The following is a 26030-nucleotide window of genomic DNA, read 5'->3' on the forward strand; positions in this document are numbered from 1 at the left end:
AAATATATGCTAACAGGAGGAAAACTGCCAGCAAGACCTCAAGTCTGGATATGAAGAGAACAGATTTTGGGTTGCTCAGGGAACTACTTACTAAGGTTCCCTGGGGAAAAGTTTTTGAAGGTGCTGGGGTCCATCAGTGCTGGTCACTTTTTAAGTACCACCTCCTAGAGCACAGGAGCAGGCAATGCCAAAACGTAGGAAGTCAAGCAGGCAAGGCAGAAGGCCAGCTTGGCTGAGCGGGGATCTTCTAGAAAAAAAGGAAAAAAAATAAAGTATATGGCCAGTGGAAGCAAGGCCAGGTGACATGGGAGGACTATAAGGATGCTGTTTGCCACTGCAGGGAGGAAATTTGTGAGCCAAAGCTCAACTGGAGTTGAAGCTGACCAGTACTGTGAGGGCCAATAAAAGGGCTTTTCAAAAAGGCAGACCAGAAATAACATTGGCCCATTACTTGATGAGCATGGTCACCTCACAAACAGGGACAGAGACAAAGCAGAGATGTTCAGTGCTTTCTTCTCCTCAGTCTTCAACACCACATCTATGATCACTGTGATCACGGGACAGTGGGTCCCAGAGCTCTGGGCTAGATAACCATGACTGTGGAAATTATAAACTCCTAAACAAAGCCAAACTTGTGCGGGACTTGCTTCTCCAGCTGGATTGCTATAAGTCGATGGGGCCCTATGAGATTCATCCTAAGGTACTCAAAGACCTGGCTGATGTCATAGCAAGACCTCTCTCACTCAATGATTTTTCAATGCTCTACGGAACCTGGAGAGGTCCCAGTTGACGGGAAGCTGACAAACATTGTCCCAATCTTCAGGAAGTGCAACAGGAAAGGATGACCCTGGTGGCCCATCGGTCTTACTTCTGTGCCTGGTGAATTATGGTGAAGATTATTCTGGGGGTTATTGGAAAACACCTGAAAGACAACACAGTCATTGGTCCCAGACAGCACTGGTTCACAAGGGGAAAGTCCTGCTTAATAAACTTAATTTCCTTCTATAACAAAGTTACCCATCCAGTTGATCAAGGGAAGACCATTGATGTGATCTTTTTGGAATTCAGTAAAGCGTTCCATGCTGTCTCTCAGAGTATCCACCTGGAAAAAACTGTCCAGCATACAGCTGGATAAACACGCAACACAGTGGCTCAGCAACTGGCTGATGGGTCGGGCTCAGATGGTTAAAGTAAATGGAGTTATGTTGGGCTGGAGGCCACCAGTCTCTAACAGGGTTCCGCAGGGATCCATCTTAGGGCCAGTACTCTTTAATGTCTTCATAAATGACTTGGATGCAGGACTGAAAGGAACACTAATTAAGTTTGCTGATGACACAAAACTGGGAGGAGCTGTTGACACTTTCGAGGGCAGAGAGGCCCTGCAGAGAGATCTAGAAAAATTGGAGACCTGGGCAATCACCAACCATATGAAGTTTAACAAGGGCAAGTGACAGATTTTACACCTGGGGCATGGCAACACTGGATGTACATACAGGCTGGGGAACGAGAGGCTGGAGAGCAGCTCTGCAGGGAGGGACCTGGGGGTTCTGGTTGATGAGAAGCTGAACATGAGCCAACAGTGTGCCCTGGCATCCAAGAGGCCAACCGTGCCCTGGGGTGCATCAAGCCCTGCATTGCAGCTGGTTGAGGGAGGGGATTGTCCTGCTCTGCTCTGCGTTGGTGCCGCCTCACCTCAAGCGCTGTGTGCAGTTTTGGGTGCCACAGTACATTAAGGATATAAAGCTACTAAAGAGTGTCCAGAGGAGGGCCATGAAGTTGGTGAAGGATTTAGAGGGGAAACCATACAAGAAGCGGCTAACATCACTTGGGTTGTTCAGCCCAGAGAAGAGGAGACTGAGGACAGACCTCATCGTGGTCTACAGCTTCCTCACAAAGGGAGGAGGAGGGGCAGGTACTAATCTCTTCTCTCTGGTGACCGATGACAGGACCTGAGGGAATGGCAGGAAGATGTGCCAGGGGAGGTTCAGGTTGGATATTAGGAAAAGGTTCTTCACCCCGAGGGTGGTGGAGCGCTGGAACAGGCTCTCCAGGGAGGTAGTCAGAGTGCCAAGCCTGACAACATTCAAGAAGCCTTTGGACAAAGCCCTTGGACACGTGGTGTGGTTTTGGGGTTGTCCTATGCAGGGACAGGAGTTGGACTCGATGATCCTTGTGGGTCCCTTCCAACCCAGGACATCTATGATTCTATGGTTCTGTGACAAAGTACCTGCTGTATGTCTTCAGGCCCACCTATGTACCTGCTGTAAATGTGTCTGCCTTAAGAAGCCAGTGAACTAAGAGCTGAAATGAAATCAACCCAAGTATACTGTTGCATGAAGCTTCAGTTTACCCAAACATCTTCCCTTTAGCGGAAAGCTATTGCAAAATGCCCTCTCTACCATTAGCTTGCAAGGTCTCTGCCACTGTAAGACTGCCCTCCCTTATATGCTCTTTTCAAGAATAAATGCATCCTGTCTTTAATGGTATTTCTGTCTGAGTTCATTAAGTTCATGTTGTCTCTGAAGTTGTTGACAGAAGACATTACAAAGGCAGGGTGGGAGGGTATTAACAGCTATTGTACTGTGTTTGGAAATGCTAGGGACAAATTTTCATGGACTGTAATGGGAGAGGCACACATCTGAGACACCGCCTCCATGTGTCGTCTTGCAGGTCTTGGAAGATATTAAGCAAGTGGGGGGAAAAAGCCTTCAAATTGAGCAAATCTTTAATGAGTATGCTCAGGTAAAGATGAATACAGCAGAAATTTTGATTTGTGATTGATACAGTAAAATTTCCTCTCCAAGACAACTTAAGCTGCAAGAAGGACTATTATTAATCAGCTCACAGTATTATCTAGCCTTTGAGTCTTGCCTCCATAATCCAAATAATATTACTAATATATTTGCAAGTCTCTTTTATTTTATTTGGTGCTGATATTATCTCAAAAGTTGTAAATTGATTTGGGAGCTTTTTGTTGTAACCGATGCCACCTTTAGAGAAATATTAGTCTCTTTATAGATTAAAACTATAACTGAGTCTTTCCTGCTTTATCTTCTGTTCCATCTTCTATGCAGATGGTGCCTTTTCTTGTGAAGATTAAGCCATATAATAAGTTTTAAATATTTGTGGAAAAACTGACCGATGACTTTATTCCTAGCTGTTCTGCTGAAATAAAGTTATTATTTTAATAGATGCAAATGTCTCTTTTCCAGAGAGCACTCTCTAAAAGCTTAATTCTGGATTACATCAGAAATACAATCAGACATCTGCGTGGGTACAGACCCTTCTGGAGCAGAGCTCTGTGTGTGGAGTTGGAGGTAACTGGTTTCAGCGTTCATTTCATCTTCCAGGTATTCACTCAGACTTGACACCACAGAATACGAGCTAAATAAGAAATATCTGAGAGATTTCATACAGATTGTCTGTTAAATACACATGCACATGCTCAAGCTGTTGAACCATCTCACTGTAATCAGGGAGTAAATTCTTCGGTTAAATATGTACAAATGCCTTTGCCGAATCAGACTGTGGGTCTGATCCTGTGCTGCTGAAGTGAATGCCAAATCTCCCATTAAGTCAGGATCATTCCAGAAATGGTTTCATTCTAATTCTCAGTGAACAGGTAACCACAGGTGAATGGAGAAATAGGAGAAATAACCCTCAAACATCTCCACACAACTGCCAAGGATATACTGAACCTTCTATAACAAGTCTGTATCTTGCATTACTTGCATGCCAGTGACTGGGAGAAGTCAGCTTTTGTTCTGTATGTTGTATTTTCTTTTCCCTGTAAGTGGAAGAAAAGAATGTTGTGACTTCCCAGTTTTCAGGGACAATATAATTACTGAAGCTACTGGGCTTGTGTTCTCTGGAAAAATAAAACAGTTGCACCTCTAAGAACATAAAGAGCTGTTCATTTGTGTCTGGGTTTGTGGTCCAAGGGCTGTTGTATTTGCATACAGATTGATGCATGCTTGCCCAGGAGATTATCTGGTAGGTTTAAAAAAAAATGCTTTTAAAAGCCATGTCCTAATTTATGACAGCTAAAATCTAGGGCAAATGACTACAGCCTTAAATGTGGTATAATCTGATAATTTGTATGGCTTTTATCTTATTTTAGAGTTCAGATTCACATTCTTGTCATAGATACCAGAATCTTCAATACAGTTCCATTGAAAAGGAGGAAATATTAATGCCACTGACACAAGTCCCGTTTCAAATTTCTTGTCAAGTCACAAAACACAGAGCCCATGTCCTCAAAAATTTGTGGTATAAGTATTTTGAGTAATTCTCGGGTATGCTCTTCAGTGTATCCAACAATAACTACAGACAGCAGAAGGAGAGTGGGAGGGAGGAGTGGAAAGGGGAATCTTATCTATAAAAAAAGGAACCCTGGGCCTTCTGGTGTTTTCCTGGCTCTGGCTGCCATCTAGTGTTTTGTCAGGCACGAGGAGGTACACGGCTTATTTTGAGTCCATTTTCTTCTCTGAAACTGAACTCTGCCTGTACACACAGGCAGGATAAACCACCTCTCCAAGGGACAAACGAAGATTTAACACAGCAAGTTGATGAAGAGTTCCTATGAAATTAGTTCTCAAATATTTGAGGTAGCATCACTTCTGTCAAAGTAACTGCTTTACATGGTTGTAAGTGTGGTCTCTACTGAGTTAAGGACAGACACATCAAAACATAACCTTTGATCTTCCACTGCATGAAAAGGAGGCAGGCTTCTGTTCTGCCCTGCTGCTGTGATACAGTAGTTGCTATTGTATTTTGGGCTCCTTTTCCTTTCACTTAAATGGGTGTACAGAAGGCCTGATTCCTAACTAAAGCAACACTGGTGTAGGGAGAATCATCTGAGTGTAAAATTCATCACTGCAACTGTGCAAACCAATGACACACAATGTATAAACTCAAGCTGCTGTAGCAGTCATCAGCACAGGCAATAAGCTTCAGGAATAGGATGCAGGTACACCATTATTTTTAGCATCTTACTAGCTTGAATTGTGCTGGGAAATTATTTCTGCTCTACTATGGGAGACCTAATCCATCCTCCTCAAACTGGCAGGAGGTTGTAGCTTTTTATGCCACTTTATTAATGTGCTCTTAGCTAAGCGCACTCCTCCAGTGTGTTTGTTCTGGATGTTGCACACGGCTTTGAAATGTGGCGGATTTTGTTTGCCCCATTGTTAGGGTGGGCAGACAGCAGATAGTGAGCAGAGAGGACGTTGCAGAAGCTCCTGATCTTTGGGAAGCCATGGATCTTTGTGTGAAGATTGTACAAACTGAAGAGTGATGTGGCAGACACCATCACTTTTGGTGCTGGACAAGCAGTAACCCAGAGATTGGATGGATCATGTTGTCTGGGAGATCTGGCTGACTCTGGCTCTGGCAGAGACTCTTGAGGTGTCACATCACTGACAGCATCCTTCTGTTTGTGCAAACAAAGGAAGCCATGCCAACAGCTGTAGATCCAAAAACAACGTGCTGTTGGAAAGTTGCCTGTCAGCACTTTAGCAGCAGCATCAGACTTGTGAAGCAATTACTTCACCCACAGGTAACAAATAGAGCTGCATGAGAAGCTGGCTTTGAGAGGATGGGAAGCAGCTCAGGAAAAGAAAGAGATCTTCCTTATTTAAATTGCTTCATACTGAGGTAACAGGTTGATGTTTTACATCTACTCAGAATGTCTAGTTCACACCTAGGCATTAGACTATGCAGAATTAAAACCGTGGCTTTGGGTCACAGATATTACAAGGAATAGTCCATATTTCATTCCAGGAGCAGGGGAGGGATTTCCTGCAGGGCTGCTTTGCAGGGCTGGACGAGAGCCCAGAGTCTTTTATGACTTTGGCAATATTTCATACTGGGAAAAGCTCTGAAGGATTGAATCTACTGGAACACCCTGCTTTGAAGATGGAGCAAAACTTTGCAGGTCGTCATAGAAAACAATCACAAACCATCTGCAAATCACTAACTGAAGAGGGCTAGGGGAACAGGGATACTAGCCAGGATTGTAGACTAAGGCTACCTCCCCTTTTTCATACACATCAGTGCTAAAAAAATCAGTATTACCTGTTTTGTAGTACTGATTGTTTTAGTCTCAGGCTAAAAATCAGTACCACTGCTCTGAAGACCTTTGTTAAGGACAGCAGTAGGCTCTGTAGCAACTATAGCAATTATGTTGACCTTTTGGTCAAATCCACAAAGTAAAGGTGAAGGGTCTGATTAAAGTTGCCCATATGGCCCTTTGATTTCCAGTAGTATTCCCTGGAATTTTTCACTTGCTCCAATTGTTGAATCTGTCCGCTTGATCCCTCCTTCACTCAGAGTTGAGATGCAAGCCATAGCAGAATTCGCCAGCTGAAGGCATGAGTTGTTCACTGAAAAGCTATGTCAGAAAGTTTCCTGTATGCTGGACTGCTGATGTCTTCATGAGGAACATGCATGATCTTAATTTGTCTGTTCAATCTGTGCTAACTAGTTTTCCTTTCTGATTGCCTCATTGCCCAGCACAAGCTATCTTGAAATATGTTACTTTTTCTTAAATTATAAAAAAAATCAGATTATCTCTGTCACTTTGTTTTTCAAAGCAACAAAATAGGTATTTTATTGTTTTGAACATTCAGGGACTACCTCTTGTATATCAGGTCTCAAAACCATTTTTATTACCCAGCAGTCATGACCTCTGTTTTACTATCAAAAATAAAAAGCCAAAAAAACCCTACAAAAATTCACCAAAAACTCACCAAAAATTGCAGGCTAGCATAGAAGCAAAATGAAAATGCCATTAGACTTAATAACAACATTTCAATGTCCTTTCACACGACAAAAGAACTGGCCACGTATTAGATGAAGAGTTATCTGAGAAGATAATGCTTATCAAAGTAGCAAACAACAGGGATTTCTGATTCCCTTGAAGGGGAGACTGAAATTAAAAAGAAAGCAGACAATTTATAAAAGCTGCCATTTATAGAGAAAAAAAAATTAGGCTGGTCTCCAACGCAAATAGATTGAGAGGGCCAAGATGGGAAACTCAAATTTTTCCTCGAAAAGCATTATTAGGAAAGCTAGCAGTGAGAAACCTACACGCTTCACCCAGCTGACAGGCCTCCAAAACAAATCACAGGCAAGATAATCTGTAAAGCTTGAACTCTGGGGCTGGAGATGATTAATGCACCATGACCTCACGAGAAGGTGTTGGAATGTTCACTCTAAAAGCCTACTGCAGGTGTATGCATAATCCCACCCATCTGGAGGCACAACAGTTCACAATCTATCTGCATCAGAGGGCAAGAAGAGAAAGTGTTCAACTCAGAGAAAGTTTGAAGCCCACAGATCCAGCCTGCTGGGACCCAGCAATGTGCTCTGATGAGTGCTAAGAAAGGAAGCACATTTGAAGCCGCTGCTGCTAAAGCATATTTATTTCGAATGTGTTTTCCCATCTCAAGTCTTTTTTAGACATGTCTCCATTTCACAAATAAATCAGTTTTAAAAAGTTATGCAGAATTTGTAATACAAAAGCCACAGAAATGGTACAGTAGACATACTTACCAAGAAATAATGATGAACCCACATCATTTACAGCAATAAAGTTACAGTGAAATCCTCAAAAAGTTTCTATCCTTGTCAATGGGAATTTAAAAAGTAAAATTAATATAAGTCTGGCTTTTTGACAAGGCCTTTAAATAGCAGGTTGATCTCCTTAATGCTAATCATCTGGCATTAGATACAACTTCAAGTTAAATATTTCTGCAAAATCTGCAAAAATCAACTGATATAAAAGATTGAAATTTATGAGAGATCTGTTGAAACTTCAAGACAGAGAACACTGTTTTCCAAAATAAAAATAGTGGGACAGCAGTATAAAAGGTCAGGTTTTCCAAAACATTGCTGTGTCCTGACTGGACCACCAATGAGACACCTTTCTTTAGGAAACTTCAGACACCAAAAAAATCAGTCTAAAAATTCATCTAAGTTAAATTTTTTTTAAAGTGCATTAATTATGTGAACAATACACTGATACTTTCAACAATCTTAAATACAAACATTCAAAGAACCACGATAGTTTTCAAAGTTCAGTGCAACTGACACCAAGAATTAAATTACTAATATTTCTTAGATTTATAAACCCTTTAGAGGTTTAGACATGGATCTTGCTTTGTGCCTGTACTGCACACCAACACAATAGAAACCTGATTCTGGTTGGTCACTGCTTTCATAACTTAAAAAATGATGTAAAAAATCAGGACTATGGGCTTATTTTTTTCTCAGCTGAGTTACTGAAAATTCTCTCGGATTTTAATGATTTCTTAGACTTTGAAACACACTCATCCACGGAGAAACTCAAGAAAAATTAACAGGAATTATAACTGCCAAGAATAAGATAGAGGACCTAGTATCAGCTGATTCCAACGGCCAAATGCAAATCATACTTCATCTTAATTTAGAGTAAGTCCATTTGGTGATAGAAGGTGTGCTCAGAACTTATTTCTGGGAGATGCACATATTTTCTGGCATAATAACTGTTATTTTTGCAACTATAATGAATTTGCAAGAGTACTGGCCACATAAGAGGCTAAAGAAGAGACTGTGTTTATCTACTATAAGAAAGGTAGAATGATGACTACAAAAAACCAGCTAAGTAGTAAAGGCTTTAAATTAGAGCCAAAACTACAAGCAACTAAAGACTGTTCGGAAACGTGTGAACTACTTGTACAAAAATTGTAACAAGGTAAGGAAATAGATACACTGATGACACTGAACAAAACAACAGACAAGACAGAGAAAGACTGGATAAACAGTAATGCCCTCATCTTTTTGGCTTCAGGATCAGATGCGATGATGTGGTGTTAAGACAGTGAATTTTGTTTTGTCATTTACAGAAGTAGAGTTTTTTATTTATCTATACCTCAAAGAGCCTCTTGCTGTGCCTTCCAGTGTAGTACAAAATGTGAAAATATTAGGTATATGCATTTGCTTCTTTTTATAGATCTCTATGTAATGGTGATGATAAATAAAATGCTTAACGGTAAAAGCTTACTTAGAACACTGGTCCAATCTCAAAACACTACTTAGCAGTCACACCAGTACTGAAAGACTACCATCTATATTTATCTTTTATCAGGTTCAAGGTGTAGAACAACCACCACATGGAAGTATGAGATAACATTACATAATTACATTTAAGGTGTAGTTTTGGTATTCAGTTAGTTGCATCATCCCTTTTCAGAGGAATTATTTGAAGTGCTTTGGCTATTCTCTCTCCTATTGCTCGACTACTTGCTGCGATTATTCTTCGAGACATCAAGTCAAATGGTCCACCTAGAAATCAAAGCAAGCAAAGTAACTAGCTTATATCTGGAGAAAATTAAAAGTTGGTAAGAAAATGAGCATTGGAAATAAATCAAGTGTAAATGATACATTAATATTTAGGGATGAGTTTTGCCACTGGATAAAAATGCACGTAACACAACAGGTATCTCACATGAGCTACATTTAAATTCTACTCAGCGTATGTTTACTGTCCTTTTTCACTATTCCAGGTGCTCAGTCAAAGGAGTAAAGGATGTCTTATAGCTTAAGAGCATGCAATTGACTCTGTCTATTAACTGGATGGGAACTCTGTTCAGTAGTGGTAACTTGGAAAGAGGATTGAAAAACCTCTTTGCCTTCTCATTTCAGCTGTGTTTTGCTCCCAATTAACTATTTAAAATGACAAAAGAATATCATGCATGCCTGCATATTTACCTGACACATCTAGCAGTACTCCCCCAGCTTCAGTAATAATGATTCCAGCTCCTGCCATATCCCAGCAGTGAATCCCCATTTCATAATAGGCATCAGCTCCACCCGTTGCCACAAGGCACATGTTCACAGCTGCTGTACCAACGGCTCTAATCCTAAAGGAGACATAGTTGTTTTTTTGAGAACAGTTTGTAAGGAAGTCATAATGCCCGTGTACACTGTGCAGAGAACACAGAAGCATCATACGCAAAGTGAACTGAGCCAGAGAAAATGTGATGGAATGCTGCAGTGAAACAACTAAAAAATTGGGAATGAAGTTTTGCTTAAGTAGCTTGAAGAGCTCTCCAAATACAGCAACTATCCAGAAATTACATGTATAAATTCTGCTATACAATTTTGGTTTAGAGTGAAAACACATCTTAACTTCTTAACCTAAAACATATTATGGAAGATATCTACCCATGAAACAATAACAGATATTCTACTTTGCTTTTTGAATACAAGAATTCAAGCAGAGTGTACACTGTTCTCAGCATTGAAAAAACAGTTACTTCAGTTTCTCTGGCAATGCTCAGTAAGCATCTCTGACTTGCAAAAATCCCTAACAGCAGTCATTACAAAAAATAAATTACACAGCATAAATTTGGCCTGGATAAGTTCATCAAAACCCATGTGTTACAAATTCCAGTTTCTTTTGGAAATGTTGATGCTTAGTAAGTGTGACTTGTACAAATAACTGCAGTTGTTTCAATTATCAGTAAAATGCACATCAAATTGTACCTGATAGCAGCTAAGTTACTGCAAGAAGCAACTTGAATTAACTCTAATCTCAATTTATTGCTTACAAATAAAATACAAGAGTTGAACTGACACATACCTAAAATGTATTCCCTACTTACAATTCAGCATACATTCTTTAATGACATGAGAAGACTTTTTGAAAGTGGAAAAAATCTACGTGTTAAGTGTCAAAACAAGAATGCTGAGAATCCAGAAACGTGATCAGAAACATGAGTAGGGTTGAGTAACAAAAAACTGCCTACTGAAACCACATTTAGATGTAAAACAGTTTGTGGAAGTGTAGGCTTTGGCGTATCTGGAGGACAGGAAGCAGGAAATGTAGCCAAAATAAGAACAGTTTATGGAGAGCTTCAACTACTTGGACAAATTCAAGAAGTGTACAGTGTTGAAAGAGGAAAGGTAGATCTACTTTTGTCTTCTGATACATATAAAAAAAAGCAACAACTATTTTCATTGCTATAGGGAAAGGAAACTAAGAAATGTAATATAGCTTCTGTTTACCCAGTTTTACTCCGGGGGGGGGGGGGGGGGGGGGGGGGGGCGGGGAAGGCAAAACACTGTATTTCATTTTTTTTACCTAGTACATTCAACACTTTTTAGTCCTACAAAACCAAACATGCTTCTCATATCAATACTGATTGTTAGGGCCCTCTAACATATCTCCCAGTTGAAAAAGTTAAATAAACTTAGTTTCCCTGAAGAAATCATATTTCACATTTAAGGTGTCACATGTAATGCAATTAATCCTTCCTAAAAATGATCATATTTACAATATTAACTCTATCAGTAAATATAAAAAATAGCAAGTATCTTACCCATGAATAGGGATACTGAGAAGTCTTTCCATGTTAGAAAGAATTATTTTTATAGTCTCTGGATCACGATTTGATCCCAATTCTGTTACTAAAAGGGATTTTGTAATGTCTGGAAAAGAAACAAAACCTCATTTTTCCAACAGGACAACTTATATAATAACAATAATTAGCAGAGGTTCCTTCATTGCTTTCTTACAAGACTGAATAAAAGTAAGGTACTTTAATATAAATATTACATATAATGATTGTATAAAAATGTGATCCTACATGGAAAAATGGCAGGAAAAAATAAAACACAGCGAACAAAGCATGATCTGGCTCAATTGTGCATATACATTAAGCAATGTCATTAGTAAATAAAATTCTATTGCGATAAAGATTAGAACAGTCCTCAGATATTTAAAGGTCCCACTTTAAGTGTGGATTTTACTTTACATACAGTAGCAAGTGTACAAGTGCGATGCTGACTTAAACCACTAGTTCACACCTGGAGGAAGTTGAATTGTTTGGTAAATTCGCTACAGACTCTAAAGAACAATTACAGAGGGATTACAGACATACAGGGAATTAAAACCAACGAAGCAACAAACCACAACACAGACACACAGGGAATAAAATCTTCAATTGCCAAGTCCTGATCCTGCAAAGATGACAAGCACGTTATATGCATCAAAGAGAACATGAAAGCTGTTTCTCAGAACGGAACCACCCATGGCCAAAAAAAAGCCTGTCTTTCCAAAACAAAACTATGAGCTAAGAAACAGGAATATATCCAGGTCTAAAACTGTTGATGCCTCATTTGCAAAATAAATTTAATTACTAGAAATAAGCTACCCAGTTCAGCTTACCTTCTTGGCCTGATACTTGAAGTTTTTGGCCATTGCAAAATGCACCTTTTCCTTTTCTGGCAGTGTACATCTTGTCTTCTATACAACTATACACAATCCCAAACTCGATCTGCAAGAAAAAGTAAAGATACCTTGAGGGTTTTTTCCCCTTTCTTCCTATTTATTGTGAAAACACAGATCTTAGTTATAACTAGCAGCAAGGAATTAATTTGGTTTTGATTCATTAGATATTAAGTAATAAAAAGTATACCTTTTTGTTTACAACAAAGCCAATTGAAACTGCCACAAATGGAAACCTACAAAACAAAACATTTCACTAATTTGTAGTGAGATACTATGCTTCTTTCATTACCATGCTTACTCTTAATAAAAACAATGTTCAGTTAAATGTAATGTGTATTTCAAAAGGAAACTTGGACTATATAGGAAATGTTAGTTTTTCGGAACTTGCACAATTTACTATGCTTAACAACAACATCAATTACCATTTAAAATACGAACTTTTCCACCCACTGAAACTAAGCCTGTTACAGGCTGGGGACTGTCACCCCTGCTACAGCTGTTACTACCTCAGGAACTATAATTTTATAGAAAAAGAATACAAGCAAGCCTCTATGCTACTAACCTTTCTCAGAAGGAACAAGCTGGCTAAAATGGTCTCATCAAAAGAAGCAAGTCACCTCTCCCCCCACCTCCACTTTCTCCACCAAAGCAACAAGAAAGACAGATATTGAAGTGAGAAGGAAGAATGAGGGGGAAGACTGAAAGCAGTGGGAGTACACAGAACATGGTGGGCTGCATCTCAGTCTAAGTTTTTAACAACGAACCAATTAATTTTTTATTATTTTTCTTTACTCTTCAAAATTTGTAGTTCCAAAACATTTGCTTTAATTACTATCTGCAAAAAATACAGACTCTTTAGTGTGTAAGTCCAGCCAAATGGGTTCTTTTCTTACAGCTTTTTGAACACATTATTTAGCAGAATTCGGCAGCTGTTTAAACCTGTGGCACACATAGCGGTAGCCATTTCAAAATCGCAATCAAATACGCTCAGAAAAGCTCATCAGGGCCAAACCCTCTCATGTTTCAAAGACAGAAGGAATAGGCAGTCAGCATTACACTGGAAGTCCCCCCCTCACCCTGGTGCAAAATACCACCAGACAATTACTGGTGATATTCTGCTTTCTTTCAAGGTAGCAGCTCCTAGATCTCAGTGAATCTGAAATTCCTTAGAAATCAGCACTTGGAGCTGTTATTGTTTCTCACCACAGCCTGTCTGAAGATGCTGCAACTCCTAATTCTGTGTTCTGTTTTACTGTTCAAATCTGCCCACCTATCTTGGGTACCCATGCCAAAGGCTGCTGACTCCTGCTATACAGTACGGGCCTCTCATGGAACAACTGCTGTGGTTACAGAGTGAGACTATTAGAATACAGAAATACTATAATGATTACAAAACTGCTCAATGACTCTCAGTAAATGCAAATATAAATTTGTAACTATTAAGAAGTTCATAGCATCTCTTTTAAAGCAATTTAAAAGTGAAAAAACCCCTTACTTTCATGGATCTGGAAAAAGAAAAAAGGTAATCAGTTGAAGTTGCTAACATAAAAAAAATGAAAGGTGAACCTGTGTACAAAGTTGGTCGTTCCGTCAATTGGGTCTATAATCCATGTGGGGTTATCTGTCAAAATGCTGCCCTCTCCAGCTGCAACAGATTCTTCTCCAATGAAGCTAGAGTAGCAAACATATTTAAAAGATCTGAATTACAACACTGTCCTTGAAATTAAAATTCTTAAAGTGAGATGTAGGATTACATACCATCAGTGATCACACATACAGAAAGGTTCAGAAATATACAATTTATCTGGAAAGCACCAACCACATCTGACCGAGCTTGCATCGATATTTATGATGCCAGAGATAAGCACAAGATGTGGGAAAAATAACTTTATGTAATTAACTTTACGTTTTAATGTGGAAGTTTTCATCATTTTTTCCAGTAACAGCATCATCAAATATTAGTCAGAATACTTGTAGCTATTTACACCTTTCAGTTTATTTACACCATTTACACACATTTACACATACTTAGAGTATTTGCACATACTTTTCAGCTTGTGCTTTAACTGAAGAAAGCCTTTGTGGTCATAGGCATCTGGATACACCACTGCAGTAACTGTTAAATTTGTAGTCTGATTTCAACCCCATTATGACAGAAAGTTGTTAGTCTCAAACTGTTTAGTTTTACAAAAATGGTAACATGATAAAGAGATTAAATCCAAACCAGAGCTCCTCCTGAAGAAGTCGGCAGCATGCGTGCTCAACCATAATACTAAACCCAAAGAATACACAAGGCACAGCATCACAGAAATCTGAATTTCACAATTTTTGCTGCTCATGAAAGTATTTGTTTTGAATTGTAAAATTATTGCTGTGAGTGTACGTGGGTGGAATTCTCTTCTATGCCTTTTGCACATTGTTAAATTTATCAGCTATTATTCAACCTATAAAAAGTATGCATCGAACACGTGCTTTCCTCACAAACATGTAAAATCAGGAGAACTGCTGAGAGTAAACAAATAAGGTCCCTTTAATATTGATCAGGAGTTTTATGATTAACTATGTAAGTGAAGACAATTGCCGAGAAAGGAACAGCATGTTTCCAAAAAGCAGCGGATCTTCACAAAGAGAAGAGAGACTGAATAGTTATTTAGGTGGATGAGTAATTCAACAGCAGTATGTCTACTGTGGTATGAATTCTCTAACACAAAAAGTAGCTAAAATATTCTAAAATGTTTATCAATGTCACAGACACTTATTTCAAGGTCATTCCACAAGTCTGTATGCTCATACTAACTTGGTTGGGTTACTGACATTTTGTATCACCTCAGTTGTTTCAATTTTCTGCATATTTATTACGTTTCATATATACAGCTGCAATAATACAATCTTCAAGAAAATGCAAGAAAAAAATGGCAAATTCACTTTAAGGAAACCATATTAAACTTGAGCCATTATGTCAAAATGGGAAACAATTCACCCTTCAGGAATAAACTTCTTTTGGTGGGGAGGAGTGGTGGGGGAGAAAAAAAGAAACAAAAACAAACCAGAAAAGCAATAAAGAAATCAGTATTTTGTATGACTAATGTTCAGTTATGCAGAATCAGAAGATCCTATCTTCTTTTAAGGATGTTTGATGTTCTTAAACTGTATGAGATTTGCCAAAGGCTCACTCAGTACCATGGGACCCATCCAGGGTAAGCAGTGAAGACATGCTAGTTTCAACAGCAGACGAGAAGCTTGGGTTCCAGGTATCTTGAAGCCACTTTTGGTTCTCCAATATAAATAACTAAGACGTTACTTACTGCTGGCTCAACTTGAACTGAGTTTCAGCATGACTCTTGATCAAGGCTAAACTCATGTCAGTAGACACTGAGGACACCTTGTTTTGTTACTAGAGCTCTCTAACCTAATGACAAAATTTGGTAGCAATTAATTTAGAAGCATCTGGGCAAAACTTCAACCCACTACTACTCTAAAATACTTAATACACTGAGGGTAAGGGAGGCTTCTGTAATTTTCCAGCATGTCAATTGTAATGAAATTTTACCAAGCAAAATCATAGACTTCCCAGTTTCTTCTTCCAGTTAATTCTCCCCTTCTTCTATCAAAAGTATATTGATAATAAGCCGTACCTGTGAGAAGGATATCTTTCTTTTATGGAAGAAATAATGAAGTTTTCTACTTTTTGATCAGTTTCTGTCACTAGATCTACTGGTGAACTTTTAGTCATAACAGATATTTCTTCTTTGAGTGCTCCACGGATTATCTGTTAACAAAAGAAATAAAAAAAAGAAAAAAGCTTTCTCCATTAACAGTATGGAAAATACTAGTTTTCTAAAAATTTGAGCATCATTTTTATTGTAATTTCTATACTGCACATACAAAACACAAACACAAGCACTGACAAAACCTGGGTTTAACTGCAGGAGGTGGGGCTTATCCTTGCATCTACCTCCAATCCCTACTCACCACAAACTTATACATGACCTTAAACCTAAGTACTACAAGAAGATCCACTGGTACATGAAACTGAGCTCTATTTTCTTAGGACAAGACTTATAAATTTAAATACCAGAGTGGAATGAAACACTTAAGACTGAGCTTAAGTCAGCTATTTTTAACCAGACCTTGCATTTATGATCCTAAAACTATCAGAATCAGCTTAAGCAATAATCCATGCCTCACAGCCCAGAAAATCATTTTACTGTAACTCAGAAAGATTTTCTGAGGTAAGACTTTAATGAGGTCGTTGCAGGGACAATGTTCTGCAGACCCTGGAGCTCCAGGGGACAGAATTAGTACATGTACCATCTTGTCTGGCTGCAATAACGTTCACATGTACCAAGCAGAGCTACCAAGAACTGAATGTTTGGTAACCACTCTCATGCTGAGGCTCTGCCAAGATCTGCAAACTCTTTCTTGTTCTAAGACATCTTAGATCACAAATGGGCGAAGTGCCACCATGGCAAGGGATGCTTCTCATTTACAGAAGTAACGCAGTCTTCATAAAGAGAATATGATGTGGTATCTTTTGCCAACAAGCCACTACATAAAGTTGGCTGAGGTGTTTAAAAGGAAGACTGCCAACAGCGTTCAGGTGGCAAAATAACCACGTAGACAGGTGCAGTTTAAGGGAAAAAAGAAAAATGCTCTTTGTTTACCACAATTCAGATTTTTTTTTAAATCAAATTTAAGGAACAAAAGATACTCCTTAGTCTCTAAACTCGGGTCCAAAGAAAAGTGCAAAGTTGTTTTCTTAAAATAAGAAAGCCTTAAAACATGAAAGATGCTCCAATCTTGAACTTGAACATCACTGAACAATTCTGCTAATTTATGTTTTTGACAAAATACTGCTCAGATAAATATCCAACATCAAACTCCTTCACAAGCTATATACATTCTAGACTCAATAAATACTGTTATGATATATAGTTTATACCTACCTCCCCAGCTTTCCTTGCTAAAGCAACAGCATAATCCATACATTCTTGCCAAGGATCTGCCATCTTTTCTTAGATACACAGCCTGCCAAAAGGATAGATTAACACAAACATTATTATGGCAATTTTTTAACAAATTCTAATTTTCTACTTCCCCTGCTCCAGAATGCACTGTTTACTTGCTAGAATGTGGAAGTTTTTCCTATCCTTAACTCTGAAAAAAACAAGAATATTAGAAGCTTAGTCTAAATTACCAGATTTTTTCCCCACATTTTGTGATTGTCAAAAAGGTGTAACATAAAAACATCAACATGAACAGAGCCTCAGTCTTGAAAGATGCATGCATATACAAGATTCTACATTTAGACGCTGATCTCAATGTACATAAGGGCTCTGAAAAGCAACAGTGTGGTTACACACAAGCACATTCTTGAATACAGCGTACAGCTCAGGGCCTTTTTGCTTAAAAATACTAGAATCTTCACTGTAATTTATTGCAGAAGACTGCTGACATACAGCTCAGTCTATTTTAAAGTATGGTTTAAATGAGTATCTTCAATTAGACAACTGGAATCTTAAACCCAAAATCTATCCTTTCTGTATTTTAGTCCTCCATGCTTTGTTCTAGGGGTTTATTCCAAACACAAATATGAAATGGTTTTGATTCTACGTGAGAAAGTTACAAGATTCAACAGTAATTTAAGTGTCTTCTATATTAAGTATTATGAAGCAATATAAGCTACCTTATCTTCTATGCATCTCTACTTTCATGAGCAACATGAAATACAAATTAGCAAATCATACATTATTTCTGATAATCCCCCAACAGACCACAGATTCATTCAATGATGCAATGGTATTTTGAATTATGGAAGTCTGTTTCATTTTTGAGCCCTAGCCCTTTCAGAATCCTTCTGGGCATGCCCTACTTAAGTGACTCAATCTTTAAGCGACGACCTGGGTAACAGTTTTGTAACACTTGCAGACTCACAAAGATTAGATAAATGATCATAAAAACCCCCAGCACTTAAACAGTACAAAAAAAAAAAAACACCCTGTGCAATTAACATGATCCATGAGTACCCACTCCGATCACCCTGACCTAGTGGTCCTTGCCTCTTTCAGCCTTGGTCCTAGACAGGTAGAGATGGCTAGAAAAGCTAGGTAAAATACTTTAGTTATGTCGGTGATGTTCTTTACTGATCACAGCCTTTAGGTTGTTATAAAAACACAGAAATAATTTGTCAGGACACAGAAATGGGTACTATAGCACTAGTTAAAGCTACTCCGTTATTCATAAAAAACTGGAGGTACTAGTGGAGCCTTAAGACATCCAGTACGGCACAGCCTCGCGCAGCAGACGAAAAAAAAAAAATTTACATTTCAAACCTCACTAGAACAGTAACTCCAGAACACACATTCTAGTTAAAATCCAGCACCTACAATGCACAGAAGAAGTGTATTTTTGTCCCCAGCTTAGTTTTGTCCCCTCTGGACGCCCCGTGAGGAGTTTGTCCCACAAACTCAAGGCGCGCATTGAGACTAGAGGTTTGGATCCCAAAATAGAGGTTTGGATCCCGGGCTGGAAGGGCTGCCCACGTTGCCCGGCCAGGGTGAGAGAACCTCCGCCCAGCGCCAGTGTGCCCCTGCCGGGCTGTGGCCGAGAGACAGCAAGGCCACACAGCCCCTAGGGGAGCCGCGCATCCCCCTCACGACATCCCGAAATGGCGGCTGAGTAAGGAAGAAGAAGCTCACCGCTGCCACCCTCGCCGCTCCCACCTCCTCCGCCGCCAGCTCCGCTCTCCCTGAGGGGTGCAGCCGCACGAATGCGCAGGCGCCAGGGGCGAAGCCATTAGCTCCGCCCCCTCCTGCCGCTGTGCCGTGGCTGCAGTTGCGCCTGCGCGGGGTGGGTCAGTGGGTTGGTGTGGGGGAAGGGGCGGGCGCCTTAGCGGGAGTCACACGTGTCTGCTTCTGCGCCTGCGTCGGCAAAATTACAGTTGAAGTGTTGAAATTAGACTTTAATGTCGACTCTTTGAAAAACACCTGTAAGACAACACAGTCATTGGTCCCAGACAGCACCGGTTCACGAGGAGAAAGTCCTGCTTAACAAACCTAATTTCCTTCTATGACAGTTACCTATCCAGTTGATCAAGGGAAGACCGTCGATGTGATCATTTTGGAATTCAGTAAAGCGTTCCATGCTGTCTCTCAGAGTATCCACCTGGAAAAAATGTCCAGCATACAGCTGGATAAACACGTAACACAGTGGCTCAGCAACTGGCTGATGGGTCGGGCTCAGATGGTTAAAGTAAATGGAGTTATGTTGGGCTGGAGGCCACCAGTCTCTAACAGGGTTCCGCAGGGATCCATCTTAGGGCCAGTACTCTTTAATGTCTTCATAAATGACTTGGATGCAGGACTGGAAGGAACAGTAATTAAGTTTGCTGATGACACAAAACTGGGAGGAACTGTTGACACTTTCGAGGGCAGAGAGGCCCTGCAGAGAGATCTAGAAAACTTGGAGACCTGAGCAATCACCAACCGTATGAAGTTGGCCAAGAGACCAACCGTGCCCTGGGGTGCATCAAGCCCTGCATTGCAGCTGGACGAGGGAGGGGATTGTCCTTCTTTAGTCTGTGCTAGTGCAGCCTCACTCTGAGTGCTGTGTGCAGTTTTGGGCGCCACAGTATATTAAGGGTACAAAGCTGCTAGAGAGTGTCAAGAGAAGGGCCATGAAGTTGGTGAAGGATTTAGAGGGGAAACCATACAAGAAGCGGCTAACATCACTTGGGTTGTTCAGCCCAGAGAAGAGGAGACTGAGGACAGACCTCATCATGGTCTACAGCTTCCTCACAAAGGGAGGAGGAGCGGCAGGCGCTGATCTCTTCTCTCTGGTGACCGATGACAGGACCTGAGGGAATGGCAGGAAGATGTGCCAGGGGAGGTTCAGGTTGGATATTAGGAAAAGGTTCTTCACCCCGAGGGTGGTGGAGCGCTGGAACAGGCTCTCTAGGGAAGTAGTCAGAGTGCCAAGCCTGACAACATTCAAGAAGCCTTTGGACAAAGCCCTTGGACACGTGGTGTGGTTTTGGGGTTGTCCTATGCAGGGACAGGAGTTGGACTCGATGATCCTTGTGGGTCCCTTCCAACTAAGGACATCCTATGATTCTATGACTCTTATTAATAATTGGACGTGGCAGGATGAAGACACTGTAAATGCTCCCCATGGAGCACACAATTGGTGTTTACCTGGGCTGAAGGCACCACTGTTGAAAACGTGACTGTTATGCAACATGTGGAAAAAAGTTGAAGGCGTGTGAAAAAGAATGTGAATATATTTGTAAGAGTCCCTTCAAAGTAAACCAGCATTCAATCACTTCATGTTACAGAGCTTAAAAACAGTAAAACAAGCAAGTTTGTTAAAGTTGTGGTTCTTCTCTACTATGTCTTGATTTTTTCCTCAGAAACTGTCAACACCCATGAAACGGCTGCCTCTCCCCTCTCACTAGCCCCTCCTCCTGTCAGTTCTGCCAATTAGGATAATACCAAATCAATAACGAGAGAGAAAACTGATATTTTTGAAATATACGCTAATCACATTTTCCAGAAATCTACCTAGCTTTCAAGCAAAGATTTTTGAAAAAAAAATTGCAGTGCTAATGATGCATTTTCAAGAGTATTATAATTAAAGCTATACAGAGGAGAAACACTTTTTTTCCCAAGACTGACTGATACCAGTGTCATGGTTTTTCTGTGGTCTTTTGACCCTATTGTCTTTCATCATGTAAAGGTAAAAAACTGAGGTGTTGTCTTGTGATCACAAAATTGCAACTGATGTAATTTACTGTAAAATGTAAAATAGTGATCTACTGGAAACTGGACAAAACTTGTAATTTGCTTTGTGACTTAAAATGATCATAAAATATCTGCAGCACCAAAAGAAGCAGCCTTATCCTGTTTCCCCAATGCCAGTCCAACCCACAACCAGGCACTTCACAGAATCACAGAATCACAGGTTGGAAGGGACCTCAGGGATCATCTAGTCCAACCTTTCTAGGAAGAGCGCAGTCTAAACAAGATGGCCCAGCACCCTGTCCAGACGACTCTTGAAGGTGTCCAACGTGGCCGAGTCAACCACTTCCCTGGGGAGATTATTCCAATGGGTGACTGTCCTCACTGTGAAAAATTTCCCTCTGGTGTCCAATTGGAATCTCCCCAAGAGCAATTTGTGTCCATTCCCCCTTGTCCTGTCCATGTGACTCCGTGTAAAAAGGGAGTCTCCATCTTCTTTGTAGCTACCCCTTACGTACTGGTACACAGTGATGAGATCCCCTCTGAGCCTCCTTTTCTCAAGGCTGAACAAACCCAGTTCTCTCAGCCTATCCTCATATGGCAGGCTTCCCAATCCTTTGATCACTTGTTCAAGGCTAAATGGGGCTAGTTTTGTCTTTTCCACATCAGTGAAGATATGGTTTCCATTCCCTATGGCGCTGATGTATGGAACAAGTCACTGTGCCTTTTCACATTTCCTCCTTCCCATTTTGGAAACAGGAATAGTCATATAAGCCTGTTTTAAAGTATTCGTAGCCATTAAAGAACTGCAGAGACAATAAGGTGTTTTTTTATTAATTATTTTGTGAGTCATTCCTTACAAGGTTATCCTGAAAGCATACAGCCAATTGAAAGAGGCACTTTGGCTCTGATTCAGATTTTGTTGAGGCAAGCTGCCAAACATGCCTCAGTACAAGCTATATTGGACTGCACCAGTATTATAGAAAATGGCTTCTTTGACATCGTTAATAGCAAGTGTTTTTCAGGCTCTATAAGGGGATTTCAAATTCGGCATTGAGCCTAAAATCAGAAGTAAAACAAACAAATGCCTGAAATTCTTTCCTCATAAGTGTAAGAATTTCCCTAATCCAAACCACAATTTGCATTCCAGCTGAAAGGAAATTTTGTATTTCAAGAGGCTACTGTGAGGAGAACTGAGCTGCAGGAGGTGTATTTTTATGTGACACCTGAGAAGCAAGAAGAACAGAGGTGGTCTATTGATAAAAGTCTTCAAACCAGACTGATCACACTTCAGGGCACATTCTTTTCCAAAACAGACACACAAAAGGAAACTGATGAAAATAAAAGTATGAGAGATTACTGCCTGCTTTCTTAGTGTGGCGTATTATTTCTTGTTTACTGCAGCATTGCCCAGGTGATCTAACAAGTCACAAATCCAAACAAAATTGAGCTCTTGATGTTAATATAACCCTTTCCAAACTGTCTTAGGTATATCACAAATATATGCCAGGCAGTATTGTAGCAGTATGTGTACTGGAACAAGGCCAGGAGCTGCTACTAAGAGCATTCTCAGCAGTAAAATGTTTGCAAAGCCTTGACCTTGTGCATTCTCTAAAATTACTAAACAGATTTAACAACCAAAAAGCTTGATTTTCACGTATTTTATTAGTTCAGCTGAATGTACTGTTTATTATAAAGTGATTAAGTACTTCTTTTGACAAATTCCTCTTCTCAGTTAAGTAACTTTGCATACATTTTCTTTGCATCTACTAGAAGAGAATTTAACATTTTATTTATTAACTTTGAAGTGAAACAATTCAGCAACTTCTGCACAAAAGCCTGTAAAATTAACATTGGTTTCATATGTCATATGTCTCCTCCAAAGTGGGTTTTTTCCTAATTCAGTTGTTCAACTTTCCCTGTGAAAATGTGCTAAGATAACAAGCTTTAGAAAAACAAAAAATTGTATATGCTAAGCAAAGATATGCTACAGTCTAAACAACTAAAATGTGAGCAATTTTAGCCTAGGCAAGACACTGAAGCTCTGAGAAAGTGTCTGCTTTTGTTCCTAGAGTCGATGATTAGGACAGAGTTTTCACCTCTCCTCAGTTATTTATCTGGCAGACTAGCTTGGTTTGGACTACATGGGATGAGCTTCTAGATAAAATCCCAGACATGTTCCTGGAATAAGATGAAAGTGAATGTGAAGGGCTGCTTGCCCTTAGCAATAACTGGAGACTGATGGAAGCAACCTTCCTGGTAAAACCTTGCAGATCTCCCCAAAGATTTACTTCCTGCATCCCAAGTCTGTCTTCTCTCTATCCACAACATGCCTGCAACAGCTCAGGCAGAAAAATCAGGAGCAGAAGAAAGGGAGTAAGTAGAGAATGAGGATTTTCTGCTGAAAAAAAAAAAAAAGGATGTTCTGTAGAAGCATTTTCCACTTGCTTCAGTAACAACAGCGGGGGATCGAGTTCAGTTTGGGGCTCTTCCCCGACTAGATTGTCCCCCAGTGATGGTTGGCCTCTTATTGCATATTCCTTCCCACAGCAGCCTGAGATGCAAAGAAAGGTTAACAGAGAATTGTGGAGGAAAAGGTGGGGAAAGAAGTAACAAGGGAAAAGGGTACTGTTCCTCTTGCGCTGGAAAGGGAGATGACAAACAGCTGGAGGGACAGACAGGGGAAGTGGAGAAATGCATGGGTACTTCCTGCTGTCAGGAAACAAAGATTTCCAAAATGTTCAGCCACTGAAGACCCTTTCCTTCACGGAAGCCAGAAGCACCCTCTTTTTTGTGACATCCACAGCACATCCAGTAAAATAATTTATCAATACCCAAGTCATGTTAAAACTACAGTAGAGAGTACTGTAAAGCAAAATAAGAACAATTAACAGTGACATGCTTACTGAGATGGTTTTGGTGTTTATGCAAGTCCAATCAATATATAATAATCCTACAGATATTCCTAAATTATTATAAAGGTACACTACCTGATAGTACTGAAAACCATGATACTTTACAGCAACTTGAACAAGACCACACTACCGTTCTGCCAATAGAGAAGGTCTTTGAAAAAGATGCTGGGCAGGCTCCTCTTACACTGTGGTATTTTTTTTAATTGCAGTTGTGCCTAGAATGGGTGTGTCATGCATGGCTATCTGTTTGTTTTCAAACTGCTACAAATGAACCAGAATCTAGCCTTATAGCCAGTGGACAGTGGTTCCTTTCAGGCAAGCACATACTAGACGAAAACCTGGACAGTTTTTCTCATTAGTGAACATGGTACCTGAATGAGCCAAAACACCAAATCCAGATTTGTGAATGCCCAGATGACCACTTGCATGTCTGAGTATACCTCTCTGTCTCATGTCAGCTCTCAGAACCAAGACTCCATTTCGCACAGGACTAGCAGCAATATTCCTTAGCCTTATGTCCCCTGCCCTCCCCATAGTTTCTCCCCACTTCTGTATGTGTCCTGCAATGGCAGGACAATGTCCCTGAGATGCATCACACTGACATTTTTGAACAATGTAGACATTCAGTCTCCTTGTGGCCCAGTTACACCTCTGGGCATTACTGAGTACATTCAGTTACGGTGCGCATACAAGCTGGAGCATCCTGGCAAACGTAAGAACAGCACATGAAGATAGCTGCCTGAAAGAGAGTGCCTCATATCTGAAAAAGACAAGTAGCTCTTCTCTTTTCAAACTTGTTGGAAGGTGAGTCACACCGACCTAGCAGCAAGTCAGGCTGTGGGAGACAGAGATTTCTCCCCCATCTGAATACTGTGCCCTGATCACAAGCCGCTAGGTCATTTCAGTAGCAATGGATCACACCTTACACGTTGCAGCGGATGACTGCTGAAAATCTTGCTAGCCTATTTAGCATCCAACAAATAAGTTTGCCTCAGTAGTTCATGCTGCACAGCACCACGGTATAGTAGGAAAAACACTACAGCTTTATGAGCAGAGCTTAGGCTTGTGCCTTCCACTGCTGTTTACACCCGTTCATGCATTGTCCTTTCTGCCATTATAGGATTGCCTTTCCCGGTCCTCCCAATTGGAGAACATAGGCTGAATAACTGTAAACAGATGAAAGCAAATTGGAGGGATTAGTCTCGAAAGGGTTCTACTCCTCTGGCTTGAACAGGGACAGGCTCAAGGCCACTGCAGAATGAAGTTAGGTTGTAACAGGCCTGTTCAAGAAAGATGAAGCAAGGCACCCTGGTCATATACCAGAACTTACGGTTAGGAAAGTGCTGGCCCTAATATTTGTGTGCAACATTACATGTTTTATGCTTCAGCAACTGAAAACAGCTATAACTATGACAAAATTAATCTTGTGGTTCTTTCTTGCTATGTTCGCTTTGAATTTACAATCCAGCTTTGAGATCCACCAAAAGAGATCCAAAAACTGTAGTACATCAACTACTGACATGCTGAACAATCATCTTAATCAGCACCAAACAATTTCAAGACACTGACAATTGAGAAAGCCATTAATTCTATCAGTCACACTTATGCACCCAGAGGTGTAACTTCCTTACGTAGAATCACTGTGAACAACCACTTTAAAACCTATTAAGTCCATCTTGCAGACTGCCAAAGAGGAAACAACAGAGATTTGGGAAATGCCAGGATGAAACTACAAGCTGTGGAATGCTATGCTTCTCATCAAACTGTATTTCTTCCCTCTTACCATATTTCTTCCTCTTTTACACAAGAATTAGGACAGGATAATTTCAAGTTCTCTTTTTATCCCCCACATAATCACACAGCGATGCTGAGATTTACAAACACAAGAAAGACATCTGTCTGAATTTACTTTTGCTTCAGAAAGTTTTCCTTCTAAACAGTGCTACACTGTTATGAGAAGAAAAGGTGGACCTGGGGCATGGACAGTGCTGGATTCCAAACTCAATGTTTGTTCTTGTAGATGTAGAAAAAATGCCGCAGTAGTGTAATGTGCTTCTTTCCTTCAGAGAAGTGATACTCTGCAAGTTTGTGTTCATTATTTACTGA

General features: G+C 40.1%; 1 protein-coding gene across 1 annotated transcript; it reads right to left on the reverse strand.

Annotated features, from left to right (window-relative positions):
* Nucleotides 1-7406: 7406 nt before the first annotated feature.
* IMPA1 (inositol monophosphatase 1) lies at nucleotides 7407-25401 on the reverse strand. The gene is made up of 9 exons (XM_075085311.1): nucleotides 18973-25401; nucleotides 17221-17302; nucleotides 15910-16043; nucleotides 13841-13945; nucleotides 12462-12507; nucleotides 12212-12320; nucleotides 11364-11472; nucleotides 9751-9902; nucleotides 7407-9324 (listed from the first exon to the last, which is right to left on the reverse strand). The coding sequence occupies exons 2-9, from the start codon at nucleotides 17281-17283 to the stop codon at nucleotides 9206-9208; spliced, it is 837 nt and encodes a 278-aa protein (XP_074941412.1). The 5' UTR covers nucleotides 17284-17302; nucleotides 18973-25401; the 3' UTR covers nucleotides 7407-9205.
* Nucleotides 25402-26030: the final 629 nt, after the last annotated feature.

This window comes from Phalacrocorax aristotelis, chromosome 2 (genome assembly GCF_949628215.1).
Source record: "Phalacrocorax aristotelis chromosome 2, bGulAri2.1, whole genome shotgun sequence".
NCBI lineage: Eukaryota > Metazoa > Chordata > Aves > Suliformes > Phalacrocoracidae > Phalacrocorax > Phalacrocorax aristotelis.

Excerpts from the sequence above, each read along its gene's own strand:
- IMPA1 (XM_075085311.1), bottom strand. The coding sequence starts at position 17,283 with ATGGCAGATCCTTGGCAAGAATGTATGGATTATGCTGTTGCTTTAGCA. Across the intron at positions 16,044-17,220 it reads TAGCAAGGAAAGCTGGGGAG|ATAATCCGTGGAGCACTCAA; the intron begins GTAGGTATAAAC and ends TTTTGTTAACAG. Across the intron at positions 9,325-9,750 it reads AGTACTGCTAGATGTGTCAG|GTGGACCATTTGACTTGATG; the intron begins GTAAATATGCAG and ends TTTGATTTCTAG.